This window comes from Xenopus tropicalis, chromosome 2, assembly GCF_000004195.4.
Source record: "Xenopus tropicalis strain Nigerian chromosome 2, UCB_Xtro_10.0, whole genome shotgun sequence".
Lineage (NCBI taxonomy): Eukaryota > Metazoa > Chordata > Amphibia > Anura > Pipidae > Xenopus > Xenopus tropicalis.
Genome location: NC_030678.2, coordinates 135,962,563 through 135,978,479, shown reverse-complemented (window position 1 = coordinate 135,978,479; position 15,917 = coordinate 135,962,563). Strand labels below are relative to the sequence as shown.

At 40.9% G+C, this 15,917-nt stretch overlaps 1 protein-coding gene across 4 annotated transcripts in view; it reads right to left on the bottom strand.

The window, feature by feature from the left end:
- Positions 1 to 1,397: 1,397 nt before the first annotated feature.
- The window catches only part of cacnb3 (calcium channel, voltage-dependent, beta 3 subunit), an 89,375-nt gene continuing 74,855 nt past the window's right edge, over positions 1,398 to 15,917 (bottom strand). For 3 of the 4 annotated variants that reach the window (XM_012956448.3, XM_012956447.3, XM_031895680.1), the window contains 6 exons: positions 14,867 to 14,925; positions 12,997 to 13,106; positions 12,097 to 12,248; positions 10,596 to 10,691; positions 9,172 to 9,330; positions 5,873 to 7,970 (listed from right to left, as the gene is read on the bottom strand). In XM_012956448.3, coding sequence (XP_012811902.1) covers positions 7,656 to 7,970; positions 9,172 to 9,330; positions 10,596 to 10,691; positions 12,097 to 12,248; positions 12,997 to 13,106; positions 14,867 to 14,925 — 891 coding nt within the window. In that variant the 3' untranslated portion in view covers positions 5,873 to 7,655. 4 annotated transcript variants of the gene reach the window in all.

The window sequence follows — 15,917 nt, the reverse complement described above, 5'->3', positions numbered from 1 at the left end:
TGCTGCACTTTTTTGTTATAATAAATTTGTGCAGAATTAACCCTTTAAGTGATATAGATTTTAAATTATACATCAGAATAGCAGGGCAGTGATACCATATGTTGCCCCTCATACAGTATCTATATGATTGGCCCATGTGCTGATCGACTGGATACCAGCCAGGATCAGCCTGTGCATGGCTGCCTTAAGTCTGGTAAAGAATGGCCATTGGTTAATGTATACACTGAGCTTTCTGTATTCAATTGTGGCAAATAGCTGCAAAAGTAACTTCAGCAGCTCCATTTATAACCAATTGAAATGTGCTGGAGGGATAGTGGGAGTTGTGGTTCATGAGCAGATGATTGTGTTGCAGGTAAAACTTTCCAGAATGACATTATTCTGGAGAGAGGAAAGAGTGTAGGAAGAACTATGCTGTTGTCCACTGTGTAGTCTAGGGGCTCAAGGGCACATATAGTAGTTTGGTTGCTAGTCACAAACTAAGGATTCCCACAGGCTGCCAATTACTAAAGGCAAGGGAAAGTGCCATGGTTAGGCCTTGGCAGGTTGATTGTCATCTTGAAAACCTGGAATGGTGTGTGCTACTCACACCTTATCATTAGTAGCATAATAACATGGTACCAGCTAGCTTGCCCCATAGAATCTGACGCTGAAAAGATACTTGAAGTCCAACATAGTGGATTCATTAAACCTGTGGCCACCTCCTGTGTTTCCAAGCCTCTACCATCTTTATTTCCCAGCATAGCTTTACCCCTAAAGACTGGTTTTCTTATGAACTATCTCAGTCCTTTGACCACAAGCAGTTTTGTTGCTCGTGTGCAATGGAAAGAGAAGCTTCCTATCAGCTCCTCTAAAACACAGAGAACAGGGAATGTCACATCTCCAAAGCACTATTGTTTAACTTAAATAAGTCATTGCTAAAGGCAAAGCCAGATCATTCCATCAAGTACTGGTATCTCATTGCATTATTAAATAATTGGCTGCTGCCTGGAAAATCCAATGGCAAGAAACAGCTTGATGGCAATAACAAAGCCAAGCAAGGCATTATCTGACCAATGACTGCTCAACTTTGCAAATGGTGGCCGCTGTCTCATCTACTCGCTGGCGGCAATGAGCAGACTTGTTACAAGCCTCTTCGGCACAGAAGTGGTTAAACACAAATCCCTGAATCCCTGTTTACATTAATTAGCTTTTTCCTTCTCTAAAAAAAATCAATAAAGAACTGCAACAGTTTTTTTTTTTTTTTTCAAACATTGTTTTTAACTAATGACACATATAAAAAATGGGGAAGGCTTTCCAAAAAGGGAGAATGTAAACTCCAGCCCAGTGTTTCCAGACAGAAGAGCAAGAGGGACGGGTAGAAAGGGGATTGTTGCTGTCAGTACGTGCAGGCTCTGATATATAAGTGCAGTGTTTATTTTCCACTATATCATAGTGTGCAAACTCTTCCAAAACATTCAAACATGCCATAGTACAAAGGGGAGACTTGTACAATGGTGGCAGACACAACTCTAAAAGCAAAATGGCAGCCCAATAGATCTTTGTACATAAAGATTCTTGCAGACAAACCACAAACTTACTCTTCTTCTCCTCTTCAGGCGCCGGAGAAGCTTTTGTGCCACAAGACTTAGGTGCTCTGTTCCGCTAGCAGCACATACACAATAAAACATGGGTACAAAGGACAAGCCAGGTTTGGCTATAAGGTCTAATACAATAAGGAATCCAGGGAAGGGGTAGTGGTGTGAAAGAGCCCTAGTATTAGCCCTAGTGCATGACTGCTTGGGTCTCCTTCTCAGTTTCCTTGGCAGAATTTTATGGGCCCCAAGTTATACTGCTATTTATAATCCATTTCCACGCCATATCTACTTATAGCGCACACTCAGCCCCCTAACTGTGGCTATTATACCATTGCACCCACTATTAGTGAACCCACTGTAGGGTCACCCCCATACCATGTGAACAACATTGGGTCATTGGCAAGATGATTTAATAACCCATAGGTAGGGGCCTGAGCCTGTACCACTCCAGCAGCGACCAAAAACCAATATTTTTAGATTCTGGGCAGGGCGTGGGGATGCTGAAATTGCTGCCCAGCTTGGTTATTGGAGACTGGTTAATGAAACAAAACCTCCCCCTACACTCATGCTGCCTGGGAAATAGATCCAAGCTGATAGAGAATATGTACCATGGGTTGATGGGTTGAGCCCTTAATGTTGGTGCATTATTACACTGAGATAGTACCACAGATCAATAAGAACTAGTCTACCAGTGTTACTATATATATATATATATATATATATATAGTAGTATATACTGTATATATATCTAGTACAGGTGCATTAAAATAACACACAATATTTAGGTCTGACAGTTTATCTTTTGTAAAAAAATAAATAAATGACCAGCGACACTCTCTTCTACTTGCTAAATACATTTCTGTCTCAAGGGTTGTAACATCATTAGGAAGACTATCTCTGCTATCTATATCTCTGCTATCTATATATCTGCTATCTATTCTCTATGGATCCCTTCTTTATCTATACACATTGCATTACACCACACTAAGACCTCACCACGCCAGCCAAATTCTACTATGAAACACTCCACTATGTTCCACCCAACTTTCCTGTTTCAAGAACTGAGAGACCTATGATTAAAGGGATGGGGATGTTGCCCATCGTGATGGCCTCCTACTTCTGTTTCACTTTTCCTGCAGAGGTGCACAATGCCTTCTGTCCTGCACCATCGCAGCTCATTACCTGACATCATTACTGCAAGTGACAGTGATTGGATTTTCAAGGGCAATTTTGTTATGTTCCAGTAATTGCAAGCAGCAGGCATCCAGCAGCTACTCTTCCATTCATGGGCTCAGACCTGCCATCTAACCCCATGCCCCCATGGTACGGATCCGCTCCGGGGATTTTTTTCTTATGTTACCATTTAGAGTAAATTCAAACTAGATTTTTACAAAATCAAGGACTGGCTCATCATAAACCAAATGGCATGGGTTTAGTTGACATTTCTGCTATGTGAAGTTCTTTTCATTCTGTATAGCCCTTGATTATTGGTAGCAGGATTCTGCATGAAGAGCTGAACACAGATCCCCATATGCACTTTTATTGCCCCTTGGTGGGGATCCGCATAGTGTTCAGATCTGTGGGTGTTTCCTTGTTGGCACCAGGGACCATGAGAATACAGTGGCCCTCAGGACTCTAGGGGGCATATTTATCAACGCTGGAGACAAACATTAGCAGTGTTATTGCCCATAGCAACCAATCAGACTTTTGCTTTCTAGCAGTAAAATCATATATGTGATGTTAGGTACTCCTCCACAAAATAGCATTTGTATGACTTTCTGAAAAACTGGAATAATCTACAGTTTAAAAAAAATAGACACTACCAAACATCTCTGTGTGGATTCAACTGGTGGTCATTAATCAATACTGTGCAAATTTGCCCATGGGCTGTAACCCATGGCAACCAATGAAATTGTTGCATTCATTGTTCTACCTGCAGCTGGCTTTAAAAAGCCAATGACTGTTTGGTTGCTTTGGGTAACAGCACATGGGCAAATGTTTCCAGTTTTAATAAGCAACTATTATGAGACTAATGATTTTCAAATCATAGCTGATATTTTATTCATTTCTCTGCCCATTAACCCCAGGTCTGGAATGGCAATCTGGGGATTCTGGCAAATGCCAGAGAGGCTGCTGTAAGATACCATAGACCAGTGATCCCCAACCAGTGGCTCGGGGGCAACATGTTGCTCCCCAACCCCTTGGATGTTGCTCTCAGTGCCCCCAAACCAGGGAGTTATTTTTGAATTCCTGACTTGGGGGCAAGTTTTGGTTGAATAAAAACAAGATTTCCTACCAAATAAAGCCCCTGTAAGCTGATAGTGTGCATAGAGGCTGCCTAGTCTTGCTCTCCAAGTCTTTTTACATTTGACTGTGGCTCATGAGTAAGAAAGGTTGGGGATCCCTGCCATAGACAGTCACTATTTATTGGGCGGGTGGGGGGCTGTTTGGGCCTCTGTGTACTTGAAATGCCTATTTTGTATCCCAGTCTAGACCTGATTATCCCTGCCTGTCATTATAGTGTTGCATTTAATTGTATCGCAGCCCACACTAGCAGCTCTACTTACTACTTACATGCAGGACCCATAATGCCATACTTGAGTGTCAGTTTGTTTAAATTAGAAAACAGGAACAGGAGAACAGAAATGGATAAGTATTGTTTTTCAATTGCAGATACAAAATACTTTCAGGATTTCAGTTTGGAGGATTTTTCAGGATTTTCAGTTTCCAAACCTTGGATTTTTGTTGCAAGGTACAGTTTGTTTTCTGTACAGAAGATAAAATGTTGATACATGCACTCAATCCTGAACGTGTAAGAAGTCAGGGTTTAGGTTCAGTTTGGTATTTGGGCATTTAAAATCCATTAAACTGTGGATTTGATGCAACCCCCTTTTGTGAATGATCACGAGGCCTGGCAATGCCAACAGTTCCATTTATTAGACATATTTAGGCTGAATGTGCTGCTGAGCTCTAGTTTAACAAGCGAGGCTGGTTACAGGGTAATGGCAATCAGTACTTTTTGTCATCTGCGCAAAATCTTCACTAGTACGAACGACAACGCGTCTGAAAATACTTGTATTGCAGTCAATATGAATCCCAAATGATAAAACATAAGACATAAGAATAAAGTAACTGTGGGAAACTGCAAAAGGCAGCAATCCCATTAATTAATATATTCAAATCTGCTAGTGGCAGAGATTTCAATAGACTGCAATACAAAGGGTATTTGGGATGTGATGTCACCCACACTGGAGGAGATTTAATGCGGGGGGGCAGAATGTCTTGTTTGCCATCATCCTTAGAGCCCATTTCCCTGGACCCCAATATCAGAAAAGACCATTTTCCTGCCTTTTCCAGATAAACTTCAGGTAGAATTATACCACTGTGCAACAAATGTGTAACAGCCCTGAAGGCTGTCTGCGGATGTTGGGACAGATGATACAATATCAGCTGGTCTGTAATTGGGGCCCCAGCCTTTATACTTTGCATAGGGCCCTTTATTCTGTAAGTCCAGCCCTGGATACAAGTTGTATAAGAACAGAGCAAACTAAATAAAAAATGTAGTGTTCAGATGGTACATACTTGCCTATGCCCAGCCGATTCCTATTGGTTTGAGGGGCACCTTGTGTGCTATAGCCCTTGTCAGAAATATCATATGGCTTCAGATACAAGGTTTTTAGATGACACTAAAAAGTTATTTATGGTAAAATATTTTAGTAAATAATAAACCAAATACTACTTGCTCTATTTCTATTTCAATTTGCCCTAATCCAGCCAAGTCTCTGTCTTCCAGATGCTGCAGAAGTAGAAGTGCCAGCATGTCAGCTTTATTTATACTGCTCAAAGAATTCTGGGAGTTGTATTTCTGCAGTTCTAGAGCACAGAATATTACATTTCAAGTACAAATATAAATACATTTTATTGCTGTTTGCAAACATATAGTGGGCCTAATTAGCTGTCATAGGTTGTAAATGTCACTAGTGCAGTTACCAATAGCAACCAACCAATCTATTAGCTTTGGTTGGTATAACGCCAGTTAGAAAATTATTGCTACTGGTAAGGGAACTAGTGCAATTCGTTGCCTAAGTATCCAGCCCCACTGTCTGTAGGTATCCAGTGGACAAGTCATGGGACAAAAAGGTTTAAATCCTGCTATTTTCCCAAACCCGGATCTGAGTTCTGGATTTAGTACATAACTGGTAAATTATCGCTGTGTTTTGGCTTGAGCACTTCTTATGTAAATGCAGGGATAGGTTTACTTGCAGGATTTTGCAGGACACTTGCCCTGGGCTATGGGCTTTAGAGGGTACAAATACAGAGGATAAATTACATTTTGTAACACTTGTTTTCTGCAGATACTTTGTAATGTCTAACTGGCGCCCCTCTAACAAACCAAGGAGCTACAGGGTGGGCAGCTCATTTAGTGCGCTATATGTATGGGGCCCTATTCTTGCCTATCTCTGGCCTTATCTAAATGATCACCTTAGATACCTGACAGGAGATGACTGTTTTAACCACAACTTCCCTGTCTTTAGCTACACATAAAATATATATATCAAAGAGATATTAAGGTAGGAATGGTGGATTATACATTAATGCATTCTGTGTGAAGAATACCTTCCATCTAAAGAGTTTGCATTTAGCACAGAATTAGGCACAGGAAACATAAGGAATCATTAGGATAAACTGGCATTTTGGGAATCTGTAGTGAATAATCCAGTATGATAGTCCCGATATTTTGCAGTTGAAAAAACAACCCATTCCTGATATCCATTAACCAACTGCCCAACTGGATAGCAATTTAGGCTCCTCTTTTAAAGATACTTTTACCTGACAAACTGGTGAGAGATAATACCAAATAAGTGCTAGATGACCAACAGATCACTAGCCTGGATGCCCAGCCAACTATGGCTACATTGCTTCTGGATAATGAGTTAGAAGAACACACAATGCTGTGAACCAAAGTACAGGCAATATGATGCTCTCTGCTGTCATTTTTAGAGCAAATTGAATACCCCCTTGACAAAATGTATGTTACACTTGTCTGACAGATCAAATCAGCACCCAGCACTCGGTGAACTACTCACCCAATAACCCCAATGCTCTGCAGGGGCAGTAAGACACAGAAGACGAGAATTATGCCATTTCTGTCCCCTGTTATGGCAATTAGACTGATGTCTACCAGGGACCTACTGTAGATATTGTATGAGTTTCTTCCTTTTCCTGCATGAGTTGGAAGGTATACCAAGATGCTTTAGTACTAAATGTTAGACTCTTGACAGGAATGAAATCAGAATTTGTTTTTGCTTGCCCTGTGCTACATGCAGCTAATTTCATAGCCAACAAGTGATCAGCACAGGGTGCTATTGTTCCTAAAGTGAATGGCTGACATGTTCCTGGCTGAGATTGGCATCACAGGATCTGGCAAAGTATATGCTATTTCAAAATGCAATGTGTGCTGTTGTACTGCATTGCGGAGCCAGGCCTAACAGGAGATATGAAGTGTATTGCAGATTATACTGTATATACTGAGAGAATATGCAAGCACTGACAAGCAGGAGAGTCACCCGAACCCCACACTCCACTCAAAGCTCACTCTTACCTTGACTGACACACTTGTGTCACTGTAGGAAGGACTTCTGCCACTCTGTTGTGTAAACCTGTGACTGTGTATTGTGGAAGTGCTAGAAGGTATGTGTGGATACAGCCCAAAGAGATTCCCATAGGAGGCCTTTCAATACTACCAGCTTTCGTGGGTGTATAGAATTGGTTGTGTGTGTTAAGCACCATGCTGCCTTGGACTGTAAAATACCTTGTCTTAATTTTTTTGATCCATTTTGGCAGCAGGCGCTGCATATGTGCATCTACTTCTCTCTCTGTTCTACCGTCTCACCTTTGTTTTGCAGCCAATAGCTACCAGGCACCTGGTATATGTAAAAAGGGCTGTTGTTCACCAGTACAGTTTTGCCTCTTGGAGCTACCCTGGAATTTGCACTCAGTGGTTGTGCCTCCTGACATGCACTGCCATGCAGGAGGAGTGTGTGTATGTGTGTAGGACGGGTGTGTGCAGTGAGATCCCTTTCAGTAACTGTCCTTAGGCCATGGGCGGTTACGCTGCCAGTTCCTATCATTATGGTTCTGCTCAGAATCCCGCTCCAGGAGCCGGTCCTGAGAGTCATGCCCATTCGTGCTGTTCAGTCCACTGTTGTGGTGCCTGTGGGGCTGGTACAGGTCAGTGTAGGTGTCAGAGTACTCATCCTCAAGATGGTGAGAGCTTCTTTGTGATGAAGCTGTCCATGTTTTTCGGGATGTTTCACTCGCCTCATCTGATTGCATCAAACTGTCACGCTCCAAGGGTGAGTGCTCATTGGCTCGATCAGAGAGAAGCTGCTGGTCCTGAATGTAAATAGAAACACTTGTTAACTGACAGTGTCAGGCATTTCACATCATGCACACAAACACAGAAGAAATTGCAGCATTGACTGGTATTATACAGGTACAGTACATGGGGCAGGAGGAAGGCATGGCTTATCTGCCCCAGCTGAAGGCATATAGTATAGGATACAAAAAGCTTCTAAACAGGAATAGTAAATAAGATCAGAACACATCAGACAACATTATATAAATGTAAGATTGTTGTCTTTGGCAATTGCTGTAGCAACTATAGACATACGTAGCAATGCCACTTTTAATGAAGCTTTTGTTCCGTGTCAAGGCTCAGATTGGCAAATGCCAGAGGGGCTGCTGTAAGATGCCATAGACAGTCACTATTTAGTAGGCTGGTGGGGGCTGTTTGGGCCTCTGTGTACTTGAAGTGCCAGGGCCTATTTTAAAATCCCAGCCCCGACCTAAGTATCGCTGTCATTCTCCAGACTCCCAGTAAGGAAAAATTGTCATGCAAGATTGCTTCACGATAGCAGTGCCGCCACTGAGGTCTCAACACCAGCATCATACAATACAATGTTCGCTTATTCGATCAGCTTGCCCATTTATTTGTTTCTTTGTTTTCTTTCAGTTTTGCATTGGGCAAACTATTTAAAGGGATTCTGTCAATATTTTTATGGAATACTTTTTATTTCTAAATTACACTATTTACATAGCAAATAATTCACTCTACCATTTAAAATGTTATTCTTAGTCCAACAAATTTATTTGTCTAGCTGTAATATTGGTGTGTAGGCGCCATCTCAGTGCATTGTGCCTGAGTCTGAGCTTTCAGAAGGAGCCAGTGCTACACACAGGGGCGTCTTCCGATGCTGGCCCCCCGAAGGGTGGGGGCATCGCTAGTGTAGAGAGCGTAATTGAGTTGGGTAATATCACTCCAACTTGCAGCTCAGCAGTCCCTGTGCTGCTTGTTCTGGCAGTTGAAACAATATAGCAGAAGCCTGCTAATTAACAAGGTGGCTGAAGCAGCATTGTTACACAGTTTCAAGAATCAGAAGCAGCCGTAATACTAACCTCACAAACCTACATTTACAAATAACTTTAATTAAACATTTTCAATAGTTTTATTGTTTTGCAAATTTTCTTAGAATTAGGTTTCCTTTTATAAGGCAAAAAATCATCTATCCTTTATTTAGAACTTCAAGTTATATACCTGTAAACCAGGAATGGCAGTTGGGGGTGTGATAAGGTTCTGACTGTTTTGGGGGTGCAGCGGGTGGTGTGTGGCTCTCCAGTAAACCTCCATATACTCAGCAAGGTGCTCACAGGCATCTTCCAGCTGGTTCTCATCCAATATCACATCAAACAGTTCCTAGAGAAGAGCAAAGAAATCATTCATGCACAAAGCAGCTGTCAGATTTCATTCAGTGAGCCAGTGTCCATGGAGAAGGGCCTGACACCGGTGACAGATCATGTTATACAGAAATATAGAAAGGCTGCTGGTACTAGAGCTGGGTTATTTATGCTACGTTTCAGTTTTGCTGCACATTTTCAATGCAACATTTCATCAATTCACTACTTATACTATTAAGGTCAAATAATTTTGGAACTTTATGGGGCCTGCCCTCCCAAACATTCAAGCATTAGATTATCAGATTCAGATGACATCTAACGTGCCTTTAGATCTATCACTTCTATATGTTTCATGAGTCATAACCTAAAATGGCTTAGTGCTATTTGCTAACACCACTGGCAGTAAATCATCATTAGAATTCATCTTCCAATGGCTTAATAATCATCTCTGATTTATTATTACAGTGTGACACAGGGGAAATTTAATTTGGTGTGTTTGTCTCATCACATACACACCTTATAGATGGGATTTGTGTGCTAGCCAGGATGCAGCAATCAGATCTGGGCTTGATGTTCGATAAAATCTTTAGTTCAGATTTAGCCTGAATTTACACACATTTAGTTGCTGAATGGAGTTTGGTAAGTCAAAATGACTGTCTGTATGTGACCATAGAGGCGCACAAACAGGACTAGCTACCAACATAGGCTACACCTGATTACAGCTTGATACACCCAAGATACATTCCTAATAAGGTCACAATCATATACGACTGTGTCTCACATTAACCCCCTGCAACTACCCGTATTTTACCTAAAGATGAAGGGGCCACTTATCTTGAAGCCCTGATCTCTGGGACTCATATAATAAGAAACATCTCTAGCAACAGAGCTGGTAGCAAACAATAAGAAACCAAGATATATGATTCAAATAACAAGATAGCAGTTTCCATGCAGAACTAAAGAAATAGTAATTAAATAAACCTAAACATCATAAAATACTATACCTGAGTGATACTTATAAACAAACAAGGAGTAAAATGGATGAAATTCGAAACCTAAGCCCTGGTTTTTGTTGTACAAAAGCACTAGACTCACGGCCCCATTGGCATATTCTCTGTTGGTGTTTTTCACCCAGCAATTAGCCACGTGTGCCATGAGCCTTAAGTTTTATTTTTCATCTACATTCCCATGGGAGCAACCACATGAAAATAAAGACAGAGTTCACCTCCAGCAATATAAAAGAGAGACTCCACAACAGTTGCTGCCATTAATGTTCTCACTCACCGGAGGGCACTGTATCAGCTTGTCGGCTGCCAGCATCTGGACATTGAGATGTTTGACTTGAGATTTTCCCCTGGATTTTATTAATCTTTGCAGCACCTGGAATGTATGTACATGGGAAATTATGCACGGTGATTAACAGATAAATCAGCGCATATATATATATATATATTACCCCTATACAGGGGCACTGCAGTCATGAGGCGAGTTAGGAAACTCGCCTAAGGTGGCAATGCCTGGCAATTTACCAGGGGTGGCAAAAAAACACTCCTGGTAACTTAAAGAGCCGAAATTCCAATTTTTAAAATGGGGGGAGGGGAGCTGGGGGTGGCATCAACTTGGCCCCTGAGGCAGCGCTGCCCCTATATTAAAGGAAAACTATACTGCCAAACAATGTAGGTCTCTATAAAATATATTGCATAAACAAGCTCATATGTAAAAAACTGCCATTTTAAGAATTAAGGGTCATCTCCTGGGATCATATTATTCACAAACAAGCCAAGGCACATGCTAGGCTTCATCAGCCAATTAATGGACAGAGTTCTGCCTTTTGCTTCCACACTACTTTCTGTTATAGTGGGGGTATAGTTTTCCTTTAACCTCCAATATTTTACAAAAAATTAACATATTATTATTAAACTGCATTGAACAATGTTAATTATCTTAAACCAGCTAAGATGCAGACTGTGGGGAGGTAGTCGCATGTGTGTGTCACAAAACGTTCCCATTGCAACAAATCTAGTTAACTATATAAATGAAGACAATCAGACTTAGTTTCTCTTTAATGGGTGGAGGTTGGTCACAGCTTTATTAAACCATGTGTAGTCTAAGCAGATAACCCATCCTTGCCATGTTCTAAATAAACAAAAAGTTACCCCAGATGCCAGCCACTGCAGGCGTGGCACACATGTAAAGAGAAACCCTATTAACAAGACCCAAATGGCAAGGACCAAACTCAATTACCCGCCAGCAGCTGTGACATAACATATCAAATAACAGTACAGATAATGCAATTCAAAATGTGAAAATAAGCTCCTTGAACATTTATATAACAAATATAATAAGGTAAATGAAAAGACACCAGGTAACATTGTGCAAAGAACACACCGGACAAACTCCCCAGGAGAAATGCAAAGGGGTGGGGAGGGGATGATCTGTCACCATTATGGGAGAAAAGTCACACTGCCAAGGACCTGCACAGTGCCCCAGGTGCCTGTGATGTTGAAAGAGCAGGAGGGTAAAGCAACTTCCACTTAAATACCAGCCCTCCTTCAGTGCCAGTAGCCAATCCTGCAGCCCCACTTAATTGGTCCCAGGGTTCCCTCTGCTCCCAGCACCTCCCCACAGTCCCAAGCACCCTTCATTAACCACTTTGATGTCAGACAGAATAGGCACATTCAGGTATGTAACCAAACTGGCTGCTATGTTCATGCTAACTAATATTCTCTACAATGCAATCATTTAAAAGAATGCTACAAGTCGAGTTCTGAAATGTCTGTCTCACCTTTGGAGAAGACACTTTCACAAATACAATGATGGGGGCCAGTGAGGTTTTGCTAAGCTGAGTGGGATGGTTGATTGTATCAGCATCCAATATAACCAGCTGCAGAGTCTTGGCCAGCTCAAATATTCGTTCAATCTCACTCTGGACCTCAGCTGAAAAGTGGGAAACAATACAGGTTCAGTGTGTCAAGAAAAAGAAAGAAATACAGAACCTATGTCAAGAGAGCATTTCCCTCATGGGAATTGCAAAACTTGCTAAAGGTATACTTAAAGAGGACCTGTCACCCACACATAAACTGTATAAAAAAGCCCTTTGCAAATTTAGCATGAAACCAAAATAATTTTTTCTATAAAAACATATGTTTCTGTTATAAATGTATTTTAAAATCTGAGCCTGTCTCGCCTCTATGTCAAAATTACTTTCACTTTCCATTCAGCACTTCGTGGATGTAATTGTATTTATTTAACCTGTACATGGGCATGGGCATGGGCATCAGGTTCCAGATTGTGGAGCCTAAACAAGATTTTGAAGTGATGCATAGTGGCTGTGATTGTGTACTTGTAAGACTGAGGGAAACAACATTTATATAATGATTGTGGTATAAGTAAAGTCTATTTTGATATAAAAGGCTTTGGAATTATTTCTTAAGGTGACAGGTCCCTTTGAATTTGTGCATACAGCCTAAGTTTTACAGAACTAGCCAAACCTACAACCCTGTGACTTAACTTAAAAAAAAATTGCATATACAGATTCCATAATAAAACTAAACTGGCCTGCACATGGGCAAACTTGGCTATTATCCATCTAATCAGCCTATGGACCCATCATTGATCCATTGATTGTCTGGCCATCTGCCACATGCAGGACTGGAAACTTATGCACCTGTACTTTTGGTCTTACCGATGCTTGAGCGGGTGCTAGAGCGTTCAATGATGGCTCTCTTGCCTGGGTTGTTCAGCACAGAACGCTTAGCCAAAGACAAATCAGCAGTCACTCGAGTTATGGAAATCCTGCAAACAGAAAGTGGTAAGCATACATTCTTCCAGACAAATGTGCCAGATTTAAATTATTAGACTTATGATGTTTAAAGCATTTCCATGCCAAATGGCATATTTGTAATTAGCCATGAGCCTGTGTCAACAGCCAGATGAGGTTGAAGGCAGGTTTGACCCAGGGCTTGTAAGCTATATTTCTTTCAATATAGACACTATATACAAAGTTATAGTGATAAGTGAAGTGTTTGCCAGGTTTTGCCACAAAAAAAGAGTTTTGCAAATTTTTGCTTAAGTGAAACAGGACAGATTCGCTCATCTGAACTATCATTAGTACAGGGGAACACATGGGGGTATCCTTAATGGAGAAGGATCTAGGGGTTTTTGTTGATAACAAGTTGTCTAATTCCAGGCAGTGTCATTCTGTGGCTACTAAAGCAAATAAAGTGCTGTCTTGTATAAAAAAGGGCATTGACTCAAGGGATGAGAACATAATTTTGCCCCTTTATAGGTCCCTGGTAAGGCCTCACCTTGAGTATGCAGTGCAGTTTTGGGCTCCAGTCCTTAAGAGGGATATTAATGAGCTGGAGAAAGTGCAGAGACGTGCAACTAAACTGGTTAAGGGGATGGAAGAGTTAAACTATGAGGTTAGACTGTCGAGGTTGAGGTTGTTTTCTCTGGAAAAGAGGCGCTTGCGAGGGGACATGATTACTCTGTACAAGTACATTAGAGGGGATTATAGGCAGTTGGGGGATGTTCTTTTTCCCCATAAAAACAATCAGTGCACCAGAGGTCACCCCTTTAGATTAGAGGAACGGAGCTTCCATTTGAAGCAGCGTAGGTGGTTTTTCACGGTGAGGGCAGTGAGGTTGTGGAATGCCCTTCCTAGTGATGTGGTAATGGCAGATTCTGTTAATGCCTTTAAGAGGGGCCTGGATGAGTTCTTGATCAATCAGAATATCCAAGGCTATTGTGATACTAATATCTACAGTTAGTACTAGTGGTTGTATTTATAGTTTATGTATGTGAGTGTATAGATTGGTAGGTGTGGGTTAGGTGTGCTGGGTTTGCTTGGATGGGTTGAACTTGATGGACACTGGTCTTTTTTCAACCCTATGTAACTATGTAACTATGTAACATATCAGCAAATGTTATCTTTCTGCACATTTTCTTCAAGGAACCTACATACTGTTGGGTAACATGTAATCAGTGTTGAGTGGGATGCCATGGGCCCACCAGAAAACTTTAGACTACAGGCCCAATCTTCAAAAACTATTTTTCCTCCCCTCCTCACTTTTCTCCTACTTTCTTTTCTTTACATATCATAATCTATCCTTCAATCTTTGTTCCATACACAAATAGGGAATTGCAATGAAATAGGCCAAATGGTTAGTGTAGAACGCGAGCCCATTGACACCTGGCTCACTGAAATTTTTTTTCCAACCAACACTGGATGAAATAAGTTAAAAAGATATCACAAGGTACAGTAAGATGAAAGTATATAAAATGCCATAGTATTATGGAGAGACCTGGGTGAGATGAGAATGGGTTATGTGCATCAAAGGGTGACATGAGAGATGTCATGAATGACTATATAGTGTTAAGAGGGGTTATGAAATACCGTATGAGATGAGAGGAGGTTATGGTGTACCACACACACTACAGTAAGTTCATGCAACATTACAGGGTGTAACAGGGCTTTGGAGCTAGTTTTGCAAAGAAGGATGTGAGGGGGTTATTTTTTTTTTTTTTTAATCTAGATGCAAATAATATCTCACCTGCCATCAAATCTGTGCTTCAAGAAGTCAAAAAGAGCTTTCTGCATCATGTCAGTGACCTAGGGTTGTAGATAGAAGAAACGTAAACACAGAGAACTTCGTGGTTCAAACAAACTCATGCAGTATTACCCAGATCCACAAAAATGTAGTCTAATCGGAAAAGTAAGAAGTTTCACCTTCAATTCACTGAAATGGAAGCACTAATAATTAAGCCTGGCTCCATATGCCTTTTGGATAGTTGTCAGAGCAGTACTTATTTTCCTGTGCTGCCTGCAGCAAACTGCGGCTACAACTTGGCTCTGAATGTCTCTGTCTTGTCCAAGTCTGGGAAATGAGGCCTTTCAAGAAAGTGATATAAAATATGTTTCCTGTTGTGAAGGAGATCTGCACCCTTGATAAGGGCTCATTTAAAGGACTCAAATTATTAAGAATGAATAAAAATAAGGTGTTAAAATGGTACATAGCCCTTTATACTTATAGGAGGAATCAGTAATAAATATGATGTAGACGCACACTTGGGCTTAAGGATTTTGGCGCAAAGGTCTGTCTGTTAACTCTGCCAGGAGGCTGGATTTTAACTGAAGCAACTTCTTGCATCTATAATTACATTCAAGCCACCTATTTGATGGGCAGTGCAATGAGTTTTAAAAACAATGACTTTCAAGACTCTGCAGTCCCTTCACTGATCGCTGCCAATCTGCCATGGCCAAAATTACCACTAATTCCTTAATTATAACAACTCTATTTACTCCTATTCTGTAAGCACTACCTCCAGAACTGTTTTAGCCCCATAACAAGTTTTTTACTTCCATTTGAAAGATATAATCCTTTGTGTTAATGGAGGTGCTGCTACAACCCCTACACTCCCTGTAGTTAAGCCCTAGTATCCCGCTAGCACTCATTTCGTTTTTGTTAACAATTCAAGTTTTAGCCATTTTAGCAAAAATACAAGATTCCTCTTCTTCCTCACCTGGCTAAGATGTTAAAGAGTATTTTTTCTACTTAATATTATAAAGCTGTTTACCCAAAGTTACAAGCTATGTGTGTACAG